This window comes from Carassius carassius, chromosome 26 (genome assembly GCF_963082965.1).
Source record: "Carassius carassius chromosome 26, fCarCar2.1, whole genome shotgun sequence".
NCBI lineage: Eukaryota > Metazoa > Chordata > Actinopteri > Cypriniformes > Cyprinidae > Carassius > Carassius carassius.
In genome coordinates this window covers 9,976,528-9,995,563 of record NC_081780.1, presented here as the reverse complement: position 1 = coordinate 9,995,563, position 19,036 = coordinate 9,976,528, and the positions used below count along the sequence as shown (strand labels likewise).

General features: G+C 39.0%; 1 protein-coding gene across 9 annotated transcripts in view; it reads left to right on the top strand.

Moving 5' to 3' along the window:
* Positions 1-19,036, top strand: part of plxna4 (plexin A4) — a 229,723-nt gene that overhangs the window by 156,343 nt on the left and 54,344 nt on the right. For all 9 annotated transcript variants that reach the window (XM_059511099.1, XM_059511104.1, XM_059511102.1 and 6 more), the window contains one exon: positions 16,745-16,868. In XM_059511099.1, the coding sequence (XP_059367082.1) occupies positions 16,745-16,868 (124 nt within the window). The remainder of the gene's footprint in view (positions 1-16,744; positions 16,869-19,036) is intronic.

Here is a 19,036-nt window from a genome sequence, read left to right as displayed (position 1 = left end):
GTGATGGATGCTTCAGGCCCTCAAGGGATGGCCACATTTCCCACTCCACTGTAAATTGAAAATTGGATTCTTGTCCTCTTTTGAGGACCCCAGAGGAGTGTGTGTGTGCGGCATGGTGAGCTCAAGCTTTCTCACATCATAGCAGCTCCATATTCAGTGACGTCTAGGTCTTAAAACACTTTACACACACATGCACACATCACCTGTGCCACTAAGGAGTGACAGGGCCAGAGAGGGTCTAGCAGACATTGGCAGTATTTCAGACCAAAGGCAACGTTACACTCTTAAGTGCAGGAGAAAGAGAGGGAGAGTGAGGAAAGTAAAGAGATGTGTAGAGATTCAGGGCCTATCTCTCTGTCTCTCCCAGGGCTTTTGAGTGCTCTAGACGCAACAGGGGCCATGGGCATGGCGTTTGCCACATGGCTGCTCAAGGTCAGGCATGCTTAAAATCTCACACTCATCTGTCTCTCGCCCTCCCGTTCTCTCTCGTTCTTGCTTTTGTAAAAGCGAGAGCTGCATTAGTGCTGGACATTGAGACAGGTGCTCAAATGGCCTGTGCGTGTATCATTTCCTCCTGAGATGTTTGATAGGTTCGGTCTTAAACTTTGTTGCTAGCTTGAGCTTTGTCAGCTCTAGAGCACTTCCTGATCCAGACCATGTTTAAAGGATGTGTACAGGTGAATTGAGACACGTTGTACATCTTGTAGTAAAAATGAGCATGTTCTGTTATTTATTTATTTATTTATTTATATTTAGCCATTTAGCAATTTTAATTATTTAGCTTTTTTTTAATTGATCATTATATTTGAATCATATAATATTCGTTCAGTCATTTTAACCATTTATTTATCCTTTTAGTCATTTTTGACATTTAGCTATTTATTTAGCTAATTGGCAATTTGAGCTATTAGTTTGGTAATTTATTTTGTCCATTATATTTAATGTATCACATCACATTTGTATTTTTATTAATGATTTCATTATTTTAGCTCTTTACCAATTTTATCAACTTATTTAGCAGTATTTTTAATCATATTTAAGTCATATAATTGATATATTATTTATTAGCCCTTTAAATATTTATTTAGCTGTATATTCATGTTGCCACTTAGGTTTCATTTATTAATTTATTTTTATTTAGATCATAATTTTTTTCAACTCACTTTTTAATTGGCCCACAATTGTTTTTAATATTTAAATACTAAATACAAATCACATTCAAAAATCTTAAACACCTTTGACTTGTGAATTCACAAGACATAAGACCAATAGAGGATATAAACTTCACAGACTGACCTGTTGATTCAAGTGCGGTTGAAGGCAGATGTGTAGCGTTGCTGTGAATTAGATTGTGTTTTTATAAAATTAGAATTTTGTCCTATTTGTTACATTTTTTATTTATTTATTTATTTTGCCGCTGAGAATAATGTTATTAGTTTTGTATTGAGTCCAGTATTCACACTGCAGGAGCAGGTTGATCAACTTGCCATGACTGCCCATGAAGGAAGGAGGTCATTTGTGACTGAAAACTGTGCAGCTAGAGAGAGAGCTGCCTCTTTCTCTCCTTCACTCTGTCAATTCTCTCTGTCCTCTGGCAGCAGAAACAGTGTCAAGTGTAGATGGGACACAATGCTAATAAAAACAGCAGCAGTTTGTTGTTTAGCCTCAGGTGGTAGAAGGGCCAGCATTCGCAGGAGGTCTTTATGTTAGTTGGCAACACAACCAGTATGGCTGCATCCGCAGAGGCCAACCCTCGCTTCCATTCAGGCTCTGTGTCGCTTCTTATTTTGGACTCTTTTGTCTCTGCATTTTTCATATCCCCATTCTATTTATCCCTTCTGTGTTTTTCATTACTTTCTCCTAGCACTCTCTCATTCTCTCTCTCCTCTCCCATGGCCTCATGCCCAGAGAAAGTGAACAGCACCACTCTCTGATGGAGTCATGCAATCCGACCTGGCCTCCCTGGGTCCCCGGCTGATTGATTGCCCTGGAGTTTACCTTTCCCATCCTCTCCTCCCCTGCATACTTAACCAGGATCCTTGTAACTCGAGTCCTGTCCGGAGAGGGCTCTCTCACGCCAAGCATGACTCTGCCAGTGCTCCCGTTATTTGTCTGCTGTAATCTACCTGTTTTTCATAGGTAATGATGCTTAAAGCAGCATACCTTAACACTGATATGAAACAAAGAGATTCTCTGTCATACAGCAACTGTATGGTTGTCATTTTAATGAGAAATGAAAGACACTGTAAACAGATCAATAGAGAAGTGCAGAGATCAGATGGACTACACTTCTCTCCCTCTTCATTTCAGAGAGTTTGAGGGATTTGTCTGTCCGTCTCTCTCTCTGTCTAAGGTTCATTCTATTCTATAGTTTTTCTTTTTTCTTTTGGTAGAAAGACAAACACACATAGTGATGAAAGCCAAAATATTACATTTAAAATGGGTAAAAATTATACAATTTGAATATAGAGCTGCTTTGAAATCCCCATATCTATGGAAATGAACTATATGGGGCCTTGAAAATTAAGATTTCAAAAGGACAGTTCATTATGAATGAGAATCTAAGGATATTAAAATATCTTGAATACTTTTAAAGTTACAGGCATGAAATTCATAATATTTATGGCACTAAAACAGGTATGTTCTATGCAATTGTGTTGATAGAAAATCACGAGATACATTTCTAGTTTCAACATTATTTGCTCTTCAGATATTCCTCTTTAAAATAAATAAAAAAGTATCAGCTGTATGCGAAATGACCGACTTTTGGTTTTTGTCCACTGAACACATGTACAATTTGCCAATTTACTCAAGGAGCTGCATTAAGATCACCATATCTCTAGGATTGAACCATTAAGGTACTTTAAAACAAATATACCAAAAGGACAGTTTGTTAAAAACCAGAATATGAAATAATATGAAATAAATCTTTAATACTTTTTGACTTTTTGGCATGCAAACATCCCTTACAAAAACATTTGTTACATCCCTGTAAATTGGCTCCAAATCTCAGGTTAAAATTTTGACTCCTTTCTACAAAATAGTGGAATAACCAGAAAATATACGTACATTTGTGAAAAGTAATATTTTGACTTTCATCACTATACATGTTTATCTTTCTCAAAAATAAAGAAAAATATGAATTTATAAATGTTTCAATAAGAACTGCAGTTATTAATAATTGCCTAATTTTGCTCATCTTACTAGACCGTCAAACTGCCTCTGCTAACTCATACAGTTACTCTTCCTCTGCGGAGAAAATCCCAGTTACCATAGTTACCCATAGATTTCTCTAGAGGAACATGAAGAGGAATATCTGGCTATTTATATAGAAAGAAATACAAGTTTTTGTGCATTTTTGGTAAAAAACAAAAACAAAAACAAAAAAACCTTAATTGTGTTAATGAACAAAATTCAAGTATGATGGCTCAGAAACAGGAAATGTTAGGTATCATTCATGTCTGTAACAAAACCTCTGAGGCACCAGTTTAACACCAGGGTTAGAGGTTTGTTCAGATCACTCAAGGAAGTCGTTAGCTCTTTTTCCTGTATCTGTTTCTCTCATGACTCTGCCGACACATCAAATAGCATGACACAGTCTAATGGCACAATGCAACAGAGTTTCAGAGGGCTGTTTTGTGTTAAGTGAGGTCAATATGTTGGTCAGCAGAGCATAAATATAATAATCTAGACTTCTGGAGAACAGGACTCTGTGATGAGACAGATCACTCCAGTCCTCAAGAGGGATGCAAAAGTCAACAGAATTCCACACAATCACTAGAGAGAGAAGGAAAACAACACGCAGAAGGGATGGATGGATGGCTGGGCTTATTTGCTCGCACTGCTATTGATCATGGAGAAAATGGAGCAGAGGGGTTAAGGGTCAGGGGGTCTATTTGAGAGAGAGAGAGAGAGAGTGTGTGTGTGTGTGTGTGTGTGTGTGTGTGTGTGTGTGTGTGTGTGTGTGTGTGTGTGTGTGTGTGTGTGTGTGTGTGTGCGCGTGTTTGTGTATGTGTGTATAATCCACTTGGGAAGATTGTATATCACTAAATTAACAATGCATTAACTCAGTCTCAGGATGCTTGGCTCTGACCTTCAGTTTTTAGACTCTTTTACCACTGGTGAACAGTGTAAACTAATCCTTAATCTTGATTCATAGAAAGTTTAAATGCAATGGGCATTAAAACATACAAAGAAATTGACTTACAAGGCTGATTGGATAGCATGGGAGAAAAGACAAATATCTGTGAGATGCTGTTTAGTTTAAGAGCCTCTTTGCAAGTTTGTTGTTTCCAATCAACCTTCAGATAACCTTCCCTCTCACTATCAGCACAGGAGCAAAGCCCCCTGCTTCAGACTTCTGTTTACCCAGAAGATCTCCAGAAGAGTATGTTAGTCTTGGAAAACAGGACCAGAGAGGCAAAAATCAATAACTCTAGGAGAAGGGGAGGGCGCTGCCCAAGTTTAAATGTTCAGATGTGTAATTTATAAAGCGGTTTGTTTACTTGTTAAGGCTTTCATTTTTTCCCATCTGAACCCTCTCTGCCCCTTTGACTTGGAGAGGATCATTTTTTATCGTCTTTATGAGAGAAGAGGGAGGCTTTTTTAATGTGAGAAAAGACCATTAGTATTGTTGTATATTCTAGACCCAAACAAAATGAATACATATTTATACTTATTTTGTTATAAAAATTGAATTAGGGAACAAGTAAAATAAATAAATAAGTGAGAAAATGCTGTTGCAATCAGCATAGTATTTTGTGAATGAAGGATGTTTGCATTCTGTCAATCTGTGGAGTCTATAGTATTCATTTAATTTTAAAATCACAGATTGAGTGGAAAACGTCTTCACCACAGTTTAACAACATTACATCCATCCTTGACGACCGCACTAGTTCCCGAGGGCTGCAATGAATAACTCACCTGACTTCTTTACAAATGTCTTGGAAACATTGCCAGAATTTTGCATAGGTTGTAAATGAGCAGCGGTTGTGATGCTTTGGAATGGTGTGGAGACGGATAGGCTGTAAATCATAATTAAGACAGGGAAAATAAGGCTGTCAGATTTCCGTCTCTCTTTTCGAAGAAGGCTGACAGGCTGAGATTGGAGCAGATTGACAGAGATGCAAATTCACACTCCATTATAATATCTTTATGTATCTTTATTAGGATGGGTATGAGATGGATATTATTTTAGGGCATATCAAGAATATCAATATGTCTCTATCCATCAGTATCTTTGACAGCTTGTTACTGAGGCTTTATGAGAGATGAGATCATTGTTTATAACTGTAATGGCCATCGTGTCCTTCAGGAACAAACTTTACAGATTGCATCCACAAGTTACTAGGGTTTTTTGTTTCGTTTTTTTATTATTATTATTTTATTTTTTCAAAATCAGGAAACAGGTTAAAACCTTTAACAATAATACTTATATTACAAAAAACGTAATGATTTTTACAACCTGATCTCATGACAAAAAAGTCCTTGTAGGTAATTTTTCCCTGTAGATATGTACTTACTATGTACCAATAAGTACATATCACTGCAGTTTCCAACAGAAATAAACGCTAAAAGACTCAAGAGCTCAAAGATGACACATCAAAAAACAAGCTAAAATGGCATGCAGTTTTACGTCACATTCGCTTTTGTTCATACTTTCGGGTAGGTTTAGGTGTAGTGCAGATGGTACGTCTGAGCATCACAGAATATTATTTATAGCGCCACTCAATGGACATTTCACGTCAGAACTGTGTTGACACATACAAAACTAACATCACATAAAACATACCATATGTACTTTCATCTGTTCCGGGAAAAAACAAACACTCTTTTAGCACTGCTCAGTGGACATTTCATATGTCACAAAGCGTACACGGCGCAACATATTTCGCGTCTTGCAAAAAAGTTCCCACAGGTACGTTTTCTTCATGAGATTTTTTTAAATTGCATTTTTCAGAATTATTTTTTTTTTTTTACATTGTTAAATATTTTTCTCAATTTTAAACTGATTACATTTTAAAATGAAATTTTTTAACTCAAACAGTAGAGCATGGAGCTAGTAATTTCAAGATTATGGGTTTCATTCCTAGCAAATTCACTTTCATAAATTCTTTTTTTTTTTTTTTTTTTTTTTTTTTTTTTTATAAAATAAAATAAAAAATTAAATTAAATGTACAGCTTCAATGCAGCATACACTTCTGTGCACCTGCCTTTAACCGTGAAATCAAATTGACATAATAATTGTAATAAAAATTCTGAACACAAGAACATAATAAATTTTGTAAGAGCTGGGCTTTTATTTTTTTGAACAATGACATGCTAAGTAGTTACGGCACTTTTGCATGTGGCATTTCTAAAATGATGTAAACTGCACATGCAAATAAACAATACTATCAGCAGGCGCAATTTATTCTTAGTGCATTCCACCTGCGCCTGTCAAGTCAGTCCTGAGTTGTTTTGGACCCAAAACACCCACGGCACCCTCTGTGCCCTGCAGAGTGGCGTCTCCCCTGGGGAGCAGGACCGGCTCTGTCGCCCCTGGTGCTGAACTCCTGAAGAGCCGGGAGGAGGAGTTTGCAGCTGGTTGAGAGAAAGGAACATGCTCCAAAAGTGACGGAAGCATCAGGACAGAACTACAGCCACATTCACGACTGTCAGCGAGATCTCTCAGAGAGCGGGCACTCCTACACGACTCAACCTATCTCTCACTGTCACCACGCTGTCACCAGAGAAAGAGCAGGAGACACAGAGAGAGAAGGCAAAGGGGAGAGGGGGTAGAAGACAGCAAGCGGGGTGGCCTGTCCTGGTGTGACAGAGCGTGAACTAGACATGGAGATAGACACACCTGAGAGAGAAAGAGAGAAAGCGTGCAGGCATTGATTGAAAAGACAGAAAATGGATGTGGAGTAAGTTAAAGGAATAGTTCAAGCAAAAATGAAAATTCTGTCATTATGTATTCATCATCATGTCGTTCCAAACCGCATTACTGTTTGCTTTCCAGAAGTGAAAAGAAATTCAAATTTCATTTTTTTGGTGTTTAGCAGCACAAAGTCAGTAAAACATTTTGGAGTGACACCAACACCACATTTTAATTGATTTTATTAATTATGTGTTATATTATATTATACTAATATTTACACCACTGAACAAACAGTTATTAAATTATAAGAATATTTTGGTTTTACGTTATTTTAAGGTGTCCTTGTTATAGTGTAATTATACATTTAAGTATTGAGTACTATTTATTAACTAATGTACTTACTATATGGTTAGGATTAGGGTTTGGCTTATGGTTACTTGCATGTAATTATGAATAATTTATTGTAATTATAATAGTAAGCACATGTATCTTGTGTAACAAACTTTAACGTTAGTTAGTTAGTTAGTATATTTCACAAAAGACTCAATGAATCCATTATTGATTTAAATTAATAATTCCTACCAAATCACTTAAGTAAATCAAACTTCTCGCCACAAGTTTTATGCTACAAAAACTATATTTGAGGTTTATAAAAACCTTTCTGAGCTCTTTTAACAATAGAAACTTCTTTTCACAGTGTGAAATAGCAACTAAAAAAGTGCTGTTAGAATGTGCTTCTAAATTTATCTTGTGGAAAATTTCCTTTTCATGATTTTCCAAGTCTTTGAATGGTCTATAAAGCTGTGGGTATAAGCACCGCTGTGAATTATGGAAAGAACATTGCGTTCATCACAGCAGGTGTACGGTTTTGAACCAGCACAGGTAGGATACAGAATGAGACACAGTCTTGTGTTCATCGTAGCCTAATTTTACACAGGTTTCAAATGTCATGCGTGTTTCTCTTTTCCAAACAGCACCAGAAACGTGATATGCCAGCCAGCAAACTCTTTGTAATTGCCATTCACCTTGCATTGGCACAGAAGCAAAATGTTTTCAGAAATGTTCGACCAGATCAGATTGTTCTCTCTAATTTGAGCGGCACATTGATTTTTCCTCTGGGCACGCGGGACCTGTTGGATCATTCTCTCAGGTGGCTGAAGACCCGCTTGTTTGCCCTTTGTGATAGAGGACAGACGCTCTATCTATAGCACACACACTCTCAAGTTACTCTCCTTTCTTAGGTGGAGTCTTATTGAGTGTGACCTCTTTAAAATGCTTTGTATAACTTTGAAGACAAAGAGTCTAAATGTCCTCACATCCACTGTGCCTTTGTCTTTTTCAGTCATTCTTAGAGGTCTTCCGTGTTTTGTATTTCTTTCTGCTGAAAACTCAGCTGACCCCTGCAGCTGAAAGGAAAAAGATCTGTCTGCTCGATCTAAACAGCAAGAGATACGTTCCTCTGAGCTGGATCCTGACAGCTGGAAGGCTGGCACAGGAGACAGATCGGGTGTTAATATGTGCAATGTTTGATCAGATCTGTAGGGGATGTGGTGTTGGAGGAGACTGATAATCTGTTTAATATTAGCAGGGTAAGATGGGTCCCCTGGTCCAGGAGGAACAGGGATAGCAGGGAGATGAGATGAAGGAGCCGGTCTGAGGTGTTTTTGACAGCTCCTGAAATTGCATGCGAGTTTAGAGCCGAGCGCTGCTGCGTCACGAAAAACTTGACGCTTTTATGGCATTGAGATGAATTGTGGGTATTTGTGTGGGTGTGTGCAACTTTGATAGGTAATGTATTTCTCCAGCTGTGCCATAGTCTGGAGTCGGATGGATTCAAGTCACATGCAAGTGTTTAGAAATGCAGCTCAGATTCTCAGGTCCTGCTGCTTTTAGGCAAATTTGGCGTTGAAGTAAATAGGGTTGGGCAAAAGTACAAGAAACCATGGCAATCTTTGTAGACTACACTTCCAAACAACCATTCAAGGTATAGTCTACCCAAAGCATGACAATTCTGTCATTTCATTTGTTTCCAGCATTCTTCAAAATGTCTTCTTTTGTTTTCCAAAAAATAAAGAAATATTAAATATTAGAGTTCCTGTGGCTCAAGTGGTAGAGCATTGCGTTAGCAGCGCAAGGTTGTGGGTTCGATTCCCAGGGAACACATGTTAGGTAAAAAAAATGTTACCTGAATGCACTGTTAGTCGCCTTGGATAAAAGCGTCTGCTAAATGCATAAATTAAAATGTTAATTAAAATTTTAAAGTAAACCATAAGGCAAAGTTTGATAATGAAATACAATCATTTGTACATGATTTGTTATTTTTAATTACCCCTTAGCAGATTTTGACTTATATAGTCATCAATCATATCAAATTATACAAATCTTTCAGGGCTTGACGAATTGGCTCTGTTTTAAGTCTTTTGTTATAAACCAAACTGTTACATAATGCAAATTATGTAATCTTTGCACTGTTGTCAAACTTATTCATTTGTCATGAATAATCAAATTTCAAAGTTCCAAATAGAAAATGAGATAAAGTACCTTATATATCTTTATTTAAATATTTAATTCACTGCATTAACTAAATGAGCATTATATATGTAACGATTATTGGATTCTGTATTTTGGACATGAGTGCTGCAGCCTGGATGTTTTTTGTGCAAGTGTTTGTTTGTGTGTCTCAGCATGCATCAATGTGTTGGGGTCGTTCCCGGGGTGCTCCACACTAATTTTCCACTCAGCTGAGGTTTGTGGCCCAGTGGGGGGCAGTGGCCCTAAGGTCTCTGCTGGGAATAATCGGGTCAGAGCCACTGGGCTGCGTAATGACTCTCCACAAGTCTCTTCCTCTGTGTCTCTTCTCCCCTCCTTCCTTCTATCTGCTTTATGACTTCCTCTTTCCTTCCATCCCTCTTCTTTGCTCACTCCATAATGATGGTGACCGACTGGCTGTTCTCTCTTAGGGGGCTCTGAGGGTCTGGCTCACAGCGCTGCCTCTAAATTTAAACCTGCCATTTGTCAGTGTGCCTGCACCTTCTTTTGTGTGTGCTCTCCCTTGCTCCCTTTCTCTCTGGGTATCACTTGATTTTAAAGGCATCTCATTTTGTATTCCTGTAGCTCAATTGGTAGAGCACTGCTTTATCAAGCACAAGGTTGGGGGTTCGATTCCCCGGGAACACATGATATAATATGATATGTAAAAATTGATAGCCTGAATGCACTGTAAGTCGCTTTGGATAAAAGCGTCTGCTAAATGCATTGGCCATGGGGCCATAGTTTAGCTCAGTTCCCTCTTCTTGCTCCTCATCCGTTAAACATTGGGAATATATCCCAAAGGGAGGTTTGATAACCATCAGGTTGAATGTATATTTAACTGCATATTCAAATATGCATTGACTCATCCATAAGTAATATTAGCATGTTACTGTACTATATGTAGAGCGTGAACTGGCTAGAGTTCAAAAGTCTGTTTTCTAGCAGCTGAACTCAATAGTAATACAGTACTGTGGCTCTGCTTTTTATTTCGAGTGTAATGGAATTTCAGTGAGATGTTTAGAGTAGAATTGGCTTAGGAATGGTAGGCGTTTCCAGGGCTTAATTTGTGCCGGCACCTCATTTTGGCGGATCCCCCTCCTCCAGGGGTGGCGTTTCCGTATGGCAGACTGATATGTGCCGTGAAAAAATATCCAAAATTCTTATTATAATTCGTTATTATTATTTTAAATCAGAGGGTTTTACAAATATTTAACCAATGATAAGTATTTAAAAGAGCTTGTCAGTAAAACTTCATTATGCCATTGGATCCTCAAGCTCTAAGTGAAACCTCGTCACTTCCCCCACTCAGATTGACGCGATATATAACAAATAACTGTTTGAATAGTACACCATTTTCTTTACTCAAAAACTATGTCTGTAAAGGATAATGTCTTTGTGTATTAAGATTGGAGAAGTAAGTTCCTCTTCAGGAACTCGAGCTGCGTCAAGCGCTTTGGGGAAACGCCTTTGGCAAGATCAACTCTGAATATTGTGTGCAATCTGTTCAATGGAAGGGCGTGACGTCACGGTCGGGGTGACGTAGCGACCAGGAAGCTATAAAGGCACCTGCCACGCAGCTGACTTCAGCTTCGCGTCTTTCAGCAAGCGCTCTGTGTGTGCATGTCTAAAGTCTGTCTTGTGAGTCTTATTTATTGTTGTCTGTCCCAATAAACAACATAATGCCAAAGAGCAAAGCAAACACACGTTTTTTGAAGGGTGATTCCAGATCGCGCTATAGATTGTGTGTTCCTCCCTACCCATGCTACATCACGGGTGGGGATACACGCAGTCTATGCGTGGTTTGCCTGCGATCGAAGCATGCTGAGTCGGCTCTCGAGGGAGCCGACTGCCCAGCCGATGCGGACGCTTTGATCACGTTGGGCTCTCTTCGAGGAGGGAGCTTTCGTCAAGCGTTCCTCGCGATACCGGTCCCGCTTTCGCCGAGACGGAGTGGCGCCGGCATTCGTTGGGATCACAGACCGATCTGATGGAGGGAATGGAGACGGGCACATCCTTATCTCCTACCTTACCCATCAGATCTGCCCGATTCCTGGGTTCGAAAGCCCGAGCTTCGGATCTTCCCCCCGAGCATCGGGCTTGACCCTCTGCCTTTCTTTCTCCGAGGAGATGGACATGGAGGGCGTCAGCGAGCTTGTAGTTGCACAAACATAAAGTTGCATAGGCAACAGTATACAACAAACAGTGTTATGCCTAACATTATACGGGAAGCGTTAACGAGCAGCTATTTAATCTCCAAGGGGATTAATATTGTTTGTGTGACTAAGCTATTCGCGCGCTGTCCAGGCAACGCGTGTGTTACACCATTTTCAGTTTTGATGTGAATTTTTCCATTGCCGATCGCTTGTCTGGTTGTTTAAACTCCATTTAATAAGGAGTTAGTTCTATCACTTCAGGGTGTACTTTATCACAATTTAGACCGTGTTTACTTGTCTGATTGTTTGACTACATTAAATTCTGAGAAAGTTAATGACTTTGAGAAGTTTATATATCACTTCAATGTGTATGTTCACAATCCAGACCGTGTTTACTTGTCTGATTGTTTGATTGCTTTAAATTCTGAGGAATATAATGACCGTTATCTAACTTCGAGAAGTTCAATATATCACTTCAATGTGTATTGTATCACAATCCATACCGTGTTTACTTGTCTGATTGTTTGACTGCATTAAATTCTGAGGAATATAATGACAGTTATTTAACTTGTGAAGTTAGATGTACTGGAGGGACTGCTGGGCGGGAGCAGCCCCCTCCGCGTACAAACAGAGCATTGCCGCCCGTGTTCCCCGCTTCGGGACCAGAGGCTGAAGCAACGCTCTGGGTCAGCGACTTCCCAGCCTATTCCGTACTTCAGGCTGGGAGGTCCACGGCCAAGAAGTCATGACCCATCTCGGTCACGACTACAGAGGGCGGCCCCTACTGGGGTAGAGCGGTGTCCACCTCATTACATGGTGCCCATCTCACCTCAGTGCCCTCAGGAGGTGGGTCTGCCAACCCTGCCAGAGTTTCAGGGTGCAGCAGCTTCCAGCGAGCACTGCTCTCAGTTATTTCCGCCCGTGAGCGTAGCGGAGCTGAGATGCTCGCTGCCCCTTCGGGGGCCTCTTACACCAAAGGTCAGTCTCGAGAGACTGATTCCCTTAGTACATTAGTTAGCAGCGTGGAAACTACTGCCAAATGTATCTCAATGGGTCCTGCACACAATAGAAAGAGGTTATCGTGAGCCATCCACCGCCAACATTCAATGGGGTTACACCGACAGCAGTCGGCCCCCAGCAGGCTCTGGTGATCGAACAAGATGTGAATACCCTATTAAGGAAGGCGGCCATCGAGATGGTTCCTCCTCTAGACAGGGAGTCCAGGTTTTACAGCCTGTATTTCATAGTTCCAAAGAAGGATGGGGGGTTGCCTCCGATCTTAGACTTACGTCATCTAACCTCTCAGTAATGTCACTGAAGTTCAAAATGCTCACTGACAAACAGGTTGTAGCTCAAATCAGATCCGAGGACTGGTTTGTCACAAAAGACGCATACTTCCATATATCCATCCTTCCACAACACAGGAAGTTTCTGAGGTTCGCTTTTGGGGGCAAAGCCTACCAATATTGAGTACTTCCCTTCGGCCTTGCACTCTCACCCCGCACGTTCATGAAATGTGTAGATGCGGCTCTGGTTCCCCTCCATATGCAGGGCATCCGCATTCTGAACTATATCGACAATTGGTTGATTTTAGCTCAATCAGAGCAGATGGCGGATCGACATCGAGATGTCATTCTCGCACATATGGGGGAGCTGGGTTTGAGACTGAACGCCAAGAAGAGTGTTCCTGTTTTTCACATGGAAATAGAAGGCCAGGTCAAGCGCATTGCATCATGGAATACATTATTTTATGTATGGTTTAAATCTTTGAAAATGATCAACAGTTGAAAACATTCATTAGAAGTTTAGAAAAGTAATCAAATGCAATCAGTACAATACAATACTTTAATAAATACATTTTTACACTACTTATACAATTTTAAATAGGGTGACTTTTAATATGTAATCTATTACATTTTAAAGTACCCTTCCCAACTGTAACGCTGTAAGTATGTCGGGAAGAAGGAGGCGGGAACCGGCGAACATTAAAATGAAACTTTAATAATAAAATAAACACAAAACAGCGCAACAGCCCCTCACGGAGAACTGCCGCACACAAACAAAACCAAAAACACAAAATAAACTCCAGGCCTGGTCCTCTCTCGTCCTTCACTGTCATAGCTCCTCTTTTGTATCCTTTGATCTCCTCCGTGGAACTCGAGACCAGTGAGTGGCTCAGGTGTAGCTCATTTCCAAATCACTCCACCAGCCTCGCTCCGTTCCCACGGCTCTCGGCCCCGCCCCACTCATCACAACAACATGTACTCCATAAATCCTAAAACATTGCAAAACGGCAAAACGTCACTACAATTCTTGACTGACAAGTAAAATGAATTTGAATGCACTAAATACATGTTTTTATTCTTTCACCGATGGGCATAGTTATTTATTTGTTCATTTCCTCCTCTGCTAGCATGGGTGATGTAATGGTATGTAGGTCAGAGAGCAGAGTGAACAGAGGGTCACAAGGGCAGGCGAGATGCAAGGAGGCCGTCCTGAGTGTTTTGCATGTGCCCACTCCAGCGCTCCCGTCTGCTTGATCGCTTTGATGCAATTTCATTTCCTGTTCATTATTCATCAAAGTACTGCATTTCTCCATGTTCAGGCAGCATTTACATAACGAGGGAAACAAATTACTCCTTAGTCATGTAATAGAGCAGTTTACTTTACTAATGATAAGGTATTAAAACAAACCTCCCGCGTGTTGACAGGTGCGCACTGGATGACTTATCAAGGAGATCACCAATTCATCAGGAGGAAAAGCATTTGCAGAGAATCGAGATGGTTTTAATAAACACATTTAACTGCACATGCACACATGTAGAAATATTAATAAACACAGAACTACACACTAGAAAATTCTTGAAACTGGAAATGCAACCCATTTTAATCTTAGATCAAATATAATATAATGTAATATATTATAATTAACTAATAGAAGTCAGTTGTATTAATGTATGAATATTAATATGAAATGTGTTGTACGTTCATATGTATAAAATTTACAGTGTTTTATGATTTTTTAAAATAAAAAAATCTACTATGAAATGTATAATACTCTTGTTTTGTATATTCATTTGACAATTAAATAAATATTAGATATAAATAAATAAATACTGTTCACTCTTTACCTTGAAATGTGAATAGAAAAATTAAATAAGGCCATTTTTACTAATCCAATACATTTTTTATTTATTAAAGGAATGAGATACACAAACAATGCTATTTATCCTGCTGATATTTGTCTCTGGGCCTTTTACACAAGCTCAAATATGAAGGCTCATAAATGTTTTTACAGTGCTCTCAGGCCATAAGCAGCCATCTCCTTTATAACCCTTTTAAATAAGAAATATTCCCGTTCTTACAAGCTGAGCTGATTTGTTTCAGCCACAACATGTCAAAGCCCCTGTAATCTCGAAATTATAAACACACAACATTCATACGCCCCCTATTGGTGAGAAAGACTAGTGTCTGTGTTTAAACAGGCTTCACTGCCTGCATACTTTCCTTTAGTCTTGCGTAATGGGTGCGGACCGAGAGGGACTTGTTAGGTGTGATGTTTTATTAAAGGCTTTTGACAAGTGCGTCTAAATGCAGGTTGCACTGCCCCGCCAAATCATCCAGAGACTCGCACAAGACAGTTTGTCTTTCCCATAGTGCTCTGAGAATGCTACACACTCTCTGTCGTTTTAGAGTTCAATGTTTCACCACCCATAGCTTCCACCTAGTGTAAGTGTGTGTGCGTTTGAACACGTAGTACAGCATGCTTATTAAATCAGCCTCAAAAAAGGGATGCAGGCTGAGTGATTGGAGCTTCAAAGGAGACCATTCTGATTAAACACATCGTAGACCTGCTTAGCACAGAAGCACAGAGAAAGAGGATGATTGTTGCCATTTAAATCTCTTTCGTTTCCTCTTTCATTCACCAGCAGATTACTCCCATTCTGTTCTCAGAGTTCTCCACGTTAGGCTTCTTAACTTTTCAATTCATTCACTGTCCTACCTCTCTCTCCCGCTGTGGAAGAAAACCCTGTCACAACTGTCATCCGTTATAAACTTCTCTCCCTCTCGTAAGGACTCTGTGCTGATTTGTAGTTAATTGCTTCACAGATTTGAATAAAGCCAATCTGGATTAGTCAGGGGAATGACAGGCTAAAAAACCCAGTCAGAGCAGACTGTTTTATCCACTGTTGTACTAAGCAAAAAAAAAACTTTGAAATGCTGAAGTGTAGGACTCAATTGCACACTTTCAAATGTATCTTTTACCCAAAAATGTTATAGTAGTATCTTGGTTCTTATAAAAACTTTTTTTTTATGATTATATTTTTTAATTATGTAAAAAAAACTAATAAAAACATAAAACATTTAATTTATTAATATATGCATTTATAAAATAATTATTATAATACATTTAAATAAAAATATTAACTTTATTTTAATATTTAATTCTAAGTACATTTGTGTTTAATTTTCTACTCAGTAGCATTGAATTTTTATAATTACATTTTATAATTAAATATTATATTAATTAACAGGGAAAACAGCACTCTGTATTAGTGTCTGGGTTCTTTAGCAGCAGTTTATAACTTGCAAGTCAAGCGGTCAGAACTAAAAGTCACTAGTGTAAAATAGTCTTAAATGTGCTTAATCTTGGTCCTGTAATCTGATGTGTCTGGATTAGATGTCACAGTGTTAGGGTGGTCTCCTCATCGTCTGTGACCCAGTGTTGTGAACGGATCAGAGTGGAGGGTGTTTGGATCTAAAGGGAGGGTTTCTATCCCCACCTGCAGAACCCGGCAGCCATGAATACGCTTCATTAAGGGTAGAACACAAAGCTGGCTTGTCCCTCGGCCCTTTGGGCCTGCTCTGCTTCCACAAATAGAGATGCTGTTGTTTTAGCACCGCCGAGAGAACAGAAACAGGATAGAGTCCCCACAACCAACTGGTATTTTCTTTCTCTCTGTAACTGCCCCCTCTCTCCTGAAATATGAAACAGAAATATAATGCATGGATTTGGACTAGTAATCAAGCTTGTGTTCTATTTCCTTCATGCTGTGCTGGTCACAGATGGGAGATGGTTGAACGCATTTGTGCAGCTGTTTTGATCCCTTCCCCAGCCCCCCCATTCTGTCAAATGCTTTGTCTTCCATTTACACACTGTCCTTCTAACGTATTTCTTTTCGTCTATGTTTTCCAGGTGCACCAGGAAGGAGAAGTGCGAGCGGTCATCCGAGCCTCGTCGTTTTGCCTCTGATATAAAGCAGTGTGTGAGACTCAGCGTTCACCCCAACAACATCTCCGTGTCTCAATACAGTGTCATGGTGAGCGCTAATTTTCAATTCTCACCTCAGTTCCGTCTGTGTAATCACACCATAAAATATCCTTAAGGAATACTGAGGAATTACAGAACCCTTTTAAGTGTTTCTGAGGATAAAGCCAAACACTGGACATATTGACATTAGCCTTCACTAACTCAGTTATAGAGCCCATTACTCTTCTGGCTCCATCATTAATGTGATCATAGTCTTAAGTTCAGCCTTTATGGATCTGCCTGTTACACTGATGGGTTTCTGAGGACACGTCATGCAGCCTGACCGTACCACACGTGCCATGTTATTTCAGTGACGTTTGCATCGAGTCACACACAAAGCTAATTTACAGTTTTTCTGGGTGGTGGACTTCAAATTTTCGGATTAAAATCCAGCTGTTTTTCTAAAAATGACGTTTATATTCTCCACTTCTTTTGATCTGGATAAACTGCTATACTCTTTAAGAAATATTGGAGATGCTTGCTCTTGCCATTTATTGTGCTATATTTTTTTTGGTAATTTTGGACAGTAATGTAACAAATTCATTCATTTTCAGTCACGGTCTTAACAATAACACAAAAGAGCTTGATTAACTGCAAAATGTAGGAGAGACTTCTGCAAATGTAGGCCATGATTTTTCTTTTAATGTGGATCTCCTCCTTGCTCCATACATTTTTCTTTGAAGCTTAGTATTTTATGATTATTTGTACCAGATATCACCCAAAATTGCCTGTTTGTTCACACATAGATCTGAATGAATTTTATGAGTTTGTGAATAATCTATACAATTCAGATTTCTGGAAATTAGAAAATTGGCTTAATTTGGTTTACGTGATAACCTGAATGTGACTAAATTTCGATTAATATCATATTGTTGTGCATGTAAACATGGTCAGGGTTTCATACCTGGTCTGTTTTCTCATGCCAGTCACTGTACCTTGTCAGGACAGTTACTTTTTTGTGTTGGTGTTTTTTGTTGTCTGATCCCAGTTAAGTGCTGACTCTGCCACTAGCTTGTTGAGTGTGTGTGTGTGTGTGTGTGTGTGTGTGTGTGTGTGTGTGTGTGTGTGTGTGTGTGTGTGTGTGTGTGTAAAATCCATCAAAGCAGGCCATGGTTTCAGACCTTATCCTCATGTAATCCAGCACCTCCTCTGAGCCTTTATATCAGATTAACGTCTCCACTAGAGAAGCTGGCCTTTCAGCTGATTCAGGATCTGTATTCTGGGCCCAAAATCAAAACCTCAACTGCTAAGCTGTATAAGAGCTAATAAACTCCCATTACGTCACCATATAACACAAGATCTGTGCTCCACAGAATGATGTTTAACCAGGATCTAGATATGTTTCGATAACACTAAATCATTTACACAGTAGAGTTTCTCAATATGTAAGTACTGTATTTCTTTCAATCAGAGCATTTGTGTACACAGTATCTAGGCAACCAGTCAAAGCAGATGTCAGGAGATTCAGTAGTAGCCGTTCACAGTCATTGAAGAGTTGATGTGATCATATCAAAAGAAGTCCTTGTATAAACTCTCCAGGTGTGTTCTGAGAGTGCTAAGGCTTTAAGCTTTAAATAATGAGCTCAAACCTCTTCATTTTCTCAATCCTTTGAATTTTAATATGACTACATCCCTGTTGAAAAAACCAGCTTAGACCAGTAGACTTGAGTTGGTTTGATGTATATATGTAAAAATAAACATCACATATATAGTATTCATTATAGTGTTCAGTATAATAATAATACAAGTATTTTTACTTTTATGAAAATTACAAACTTTTATTTGGCGATGCATTAAGATGATCAAAAGTGACAGTAAACTTTTACGTTTGTCGCAGAAAAATTTAGTTCTTTTGAACGATCCATTTATCAAAGATTCCTGAAAAAAAAGAATCAAGGTTTCGAACGTTTCTTGAGCGAATCAGCATATTAGAATGATTTCGGAAGACTAGAGTAACAACTGCTGAAAATCCAGCTTTGCAATCACAGCAATATTAAAATGGAAAAGCAATTTTAAATTGTGCAGAAAGTTACAATTTTAACAGTTTTTTTATAAACGTACATGTTTGTTATGAAATGACTGGTTTGCAATTTACACAGACATTGACCTTTTCCCTCCAAACTGGAATTACTGAGAGGAAAACAACACATCTACAATGCGATAAATTGCAAACTGTGC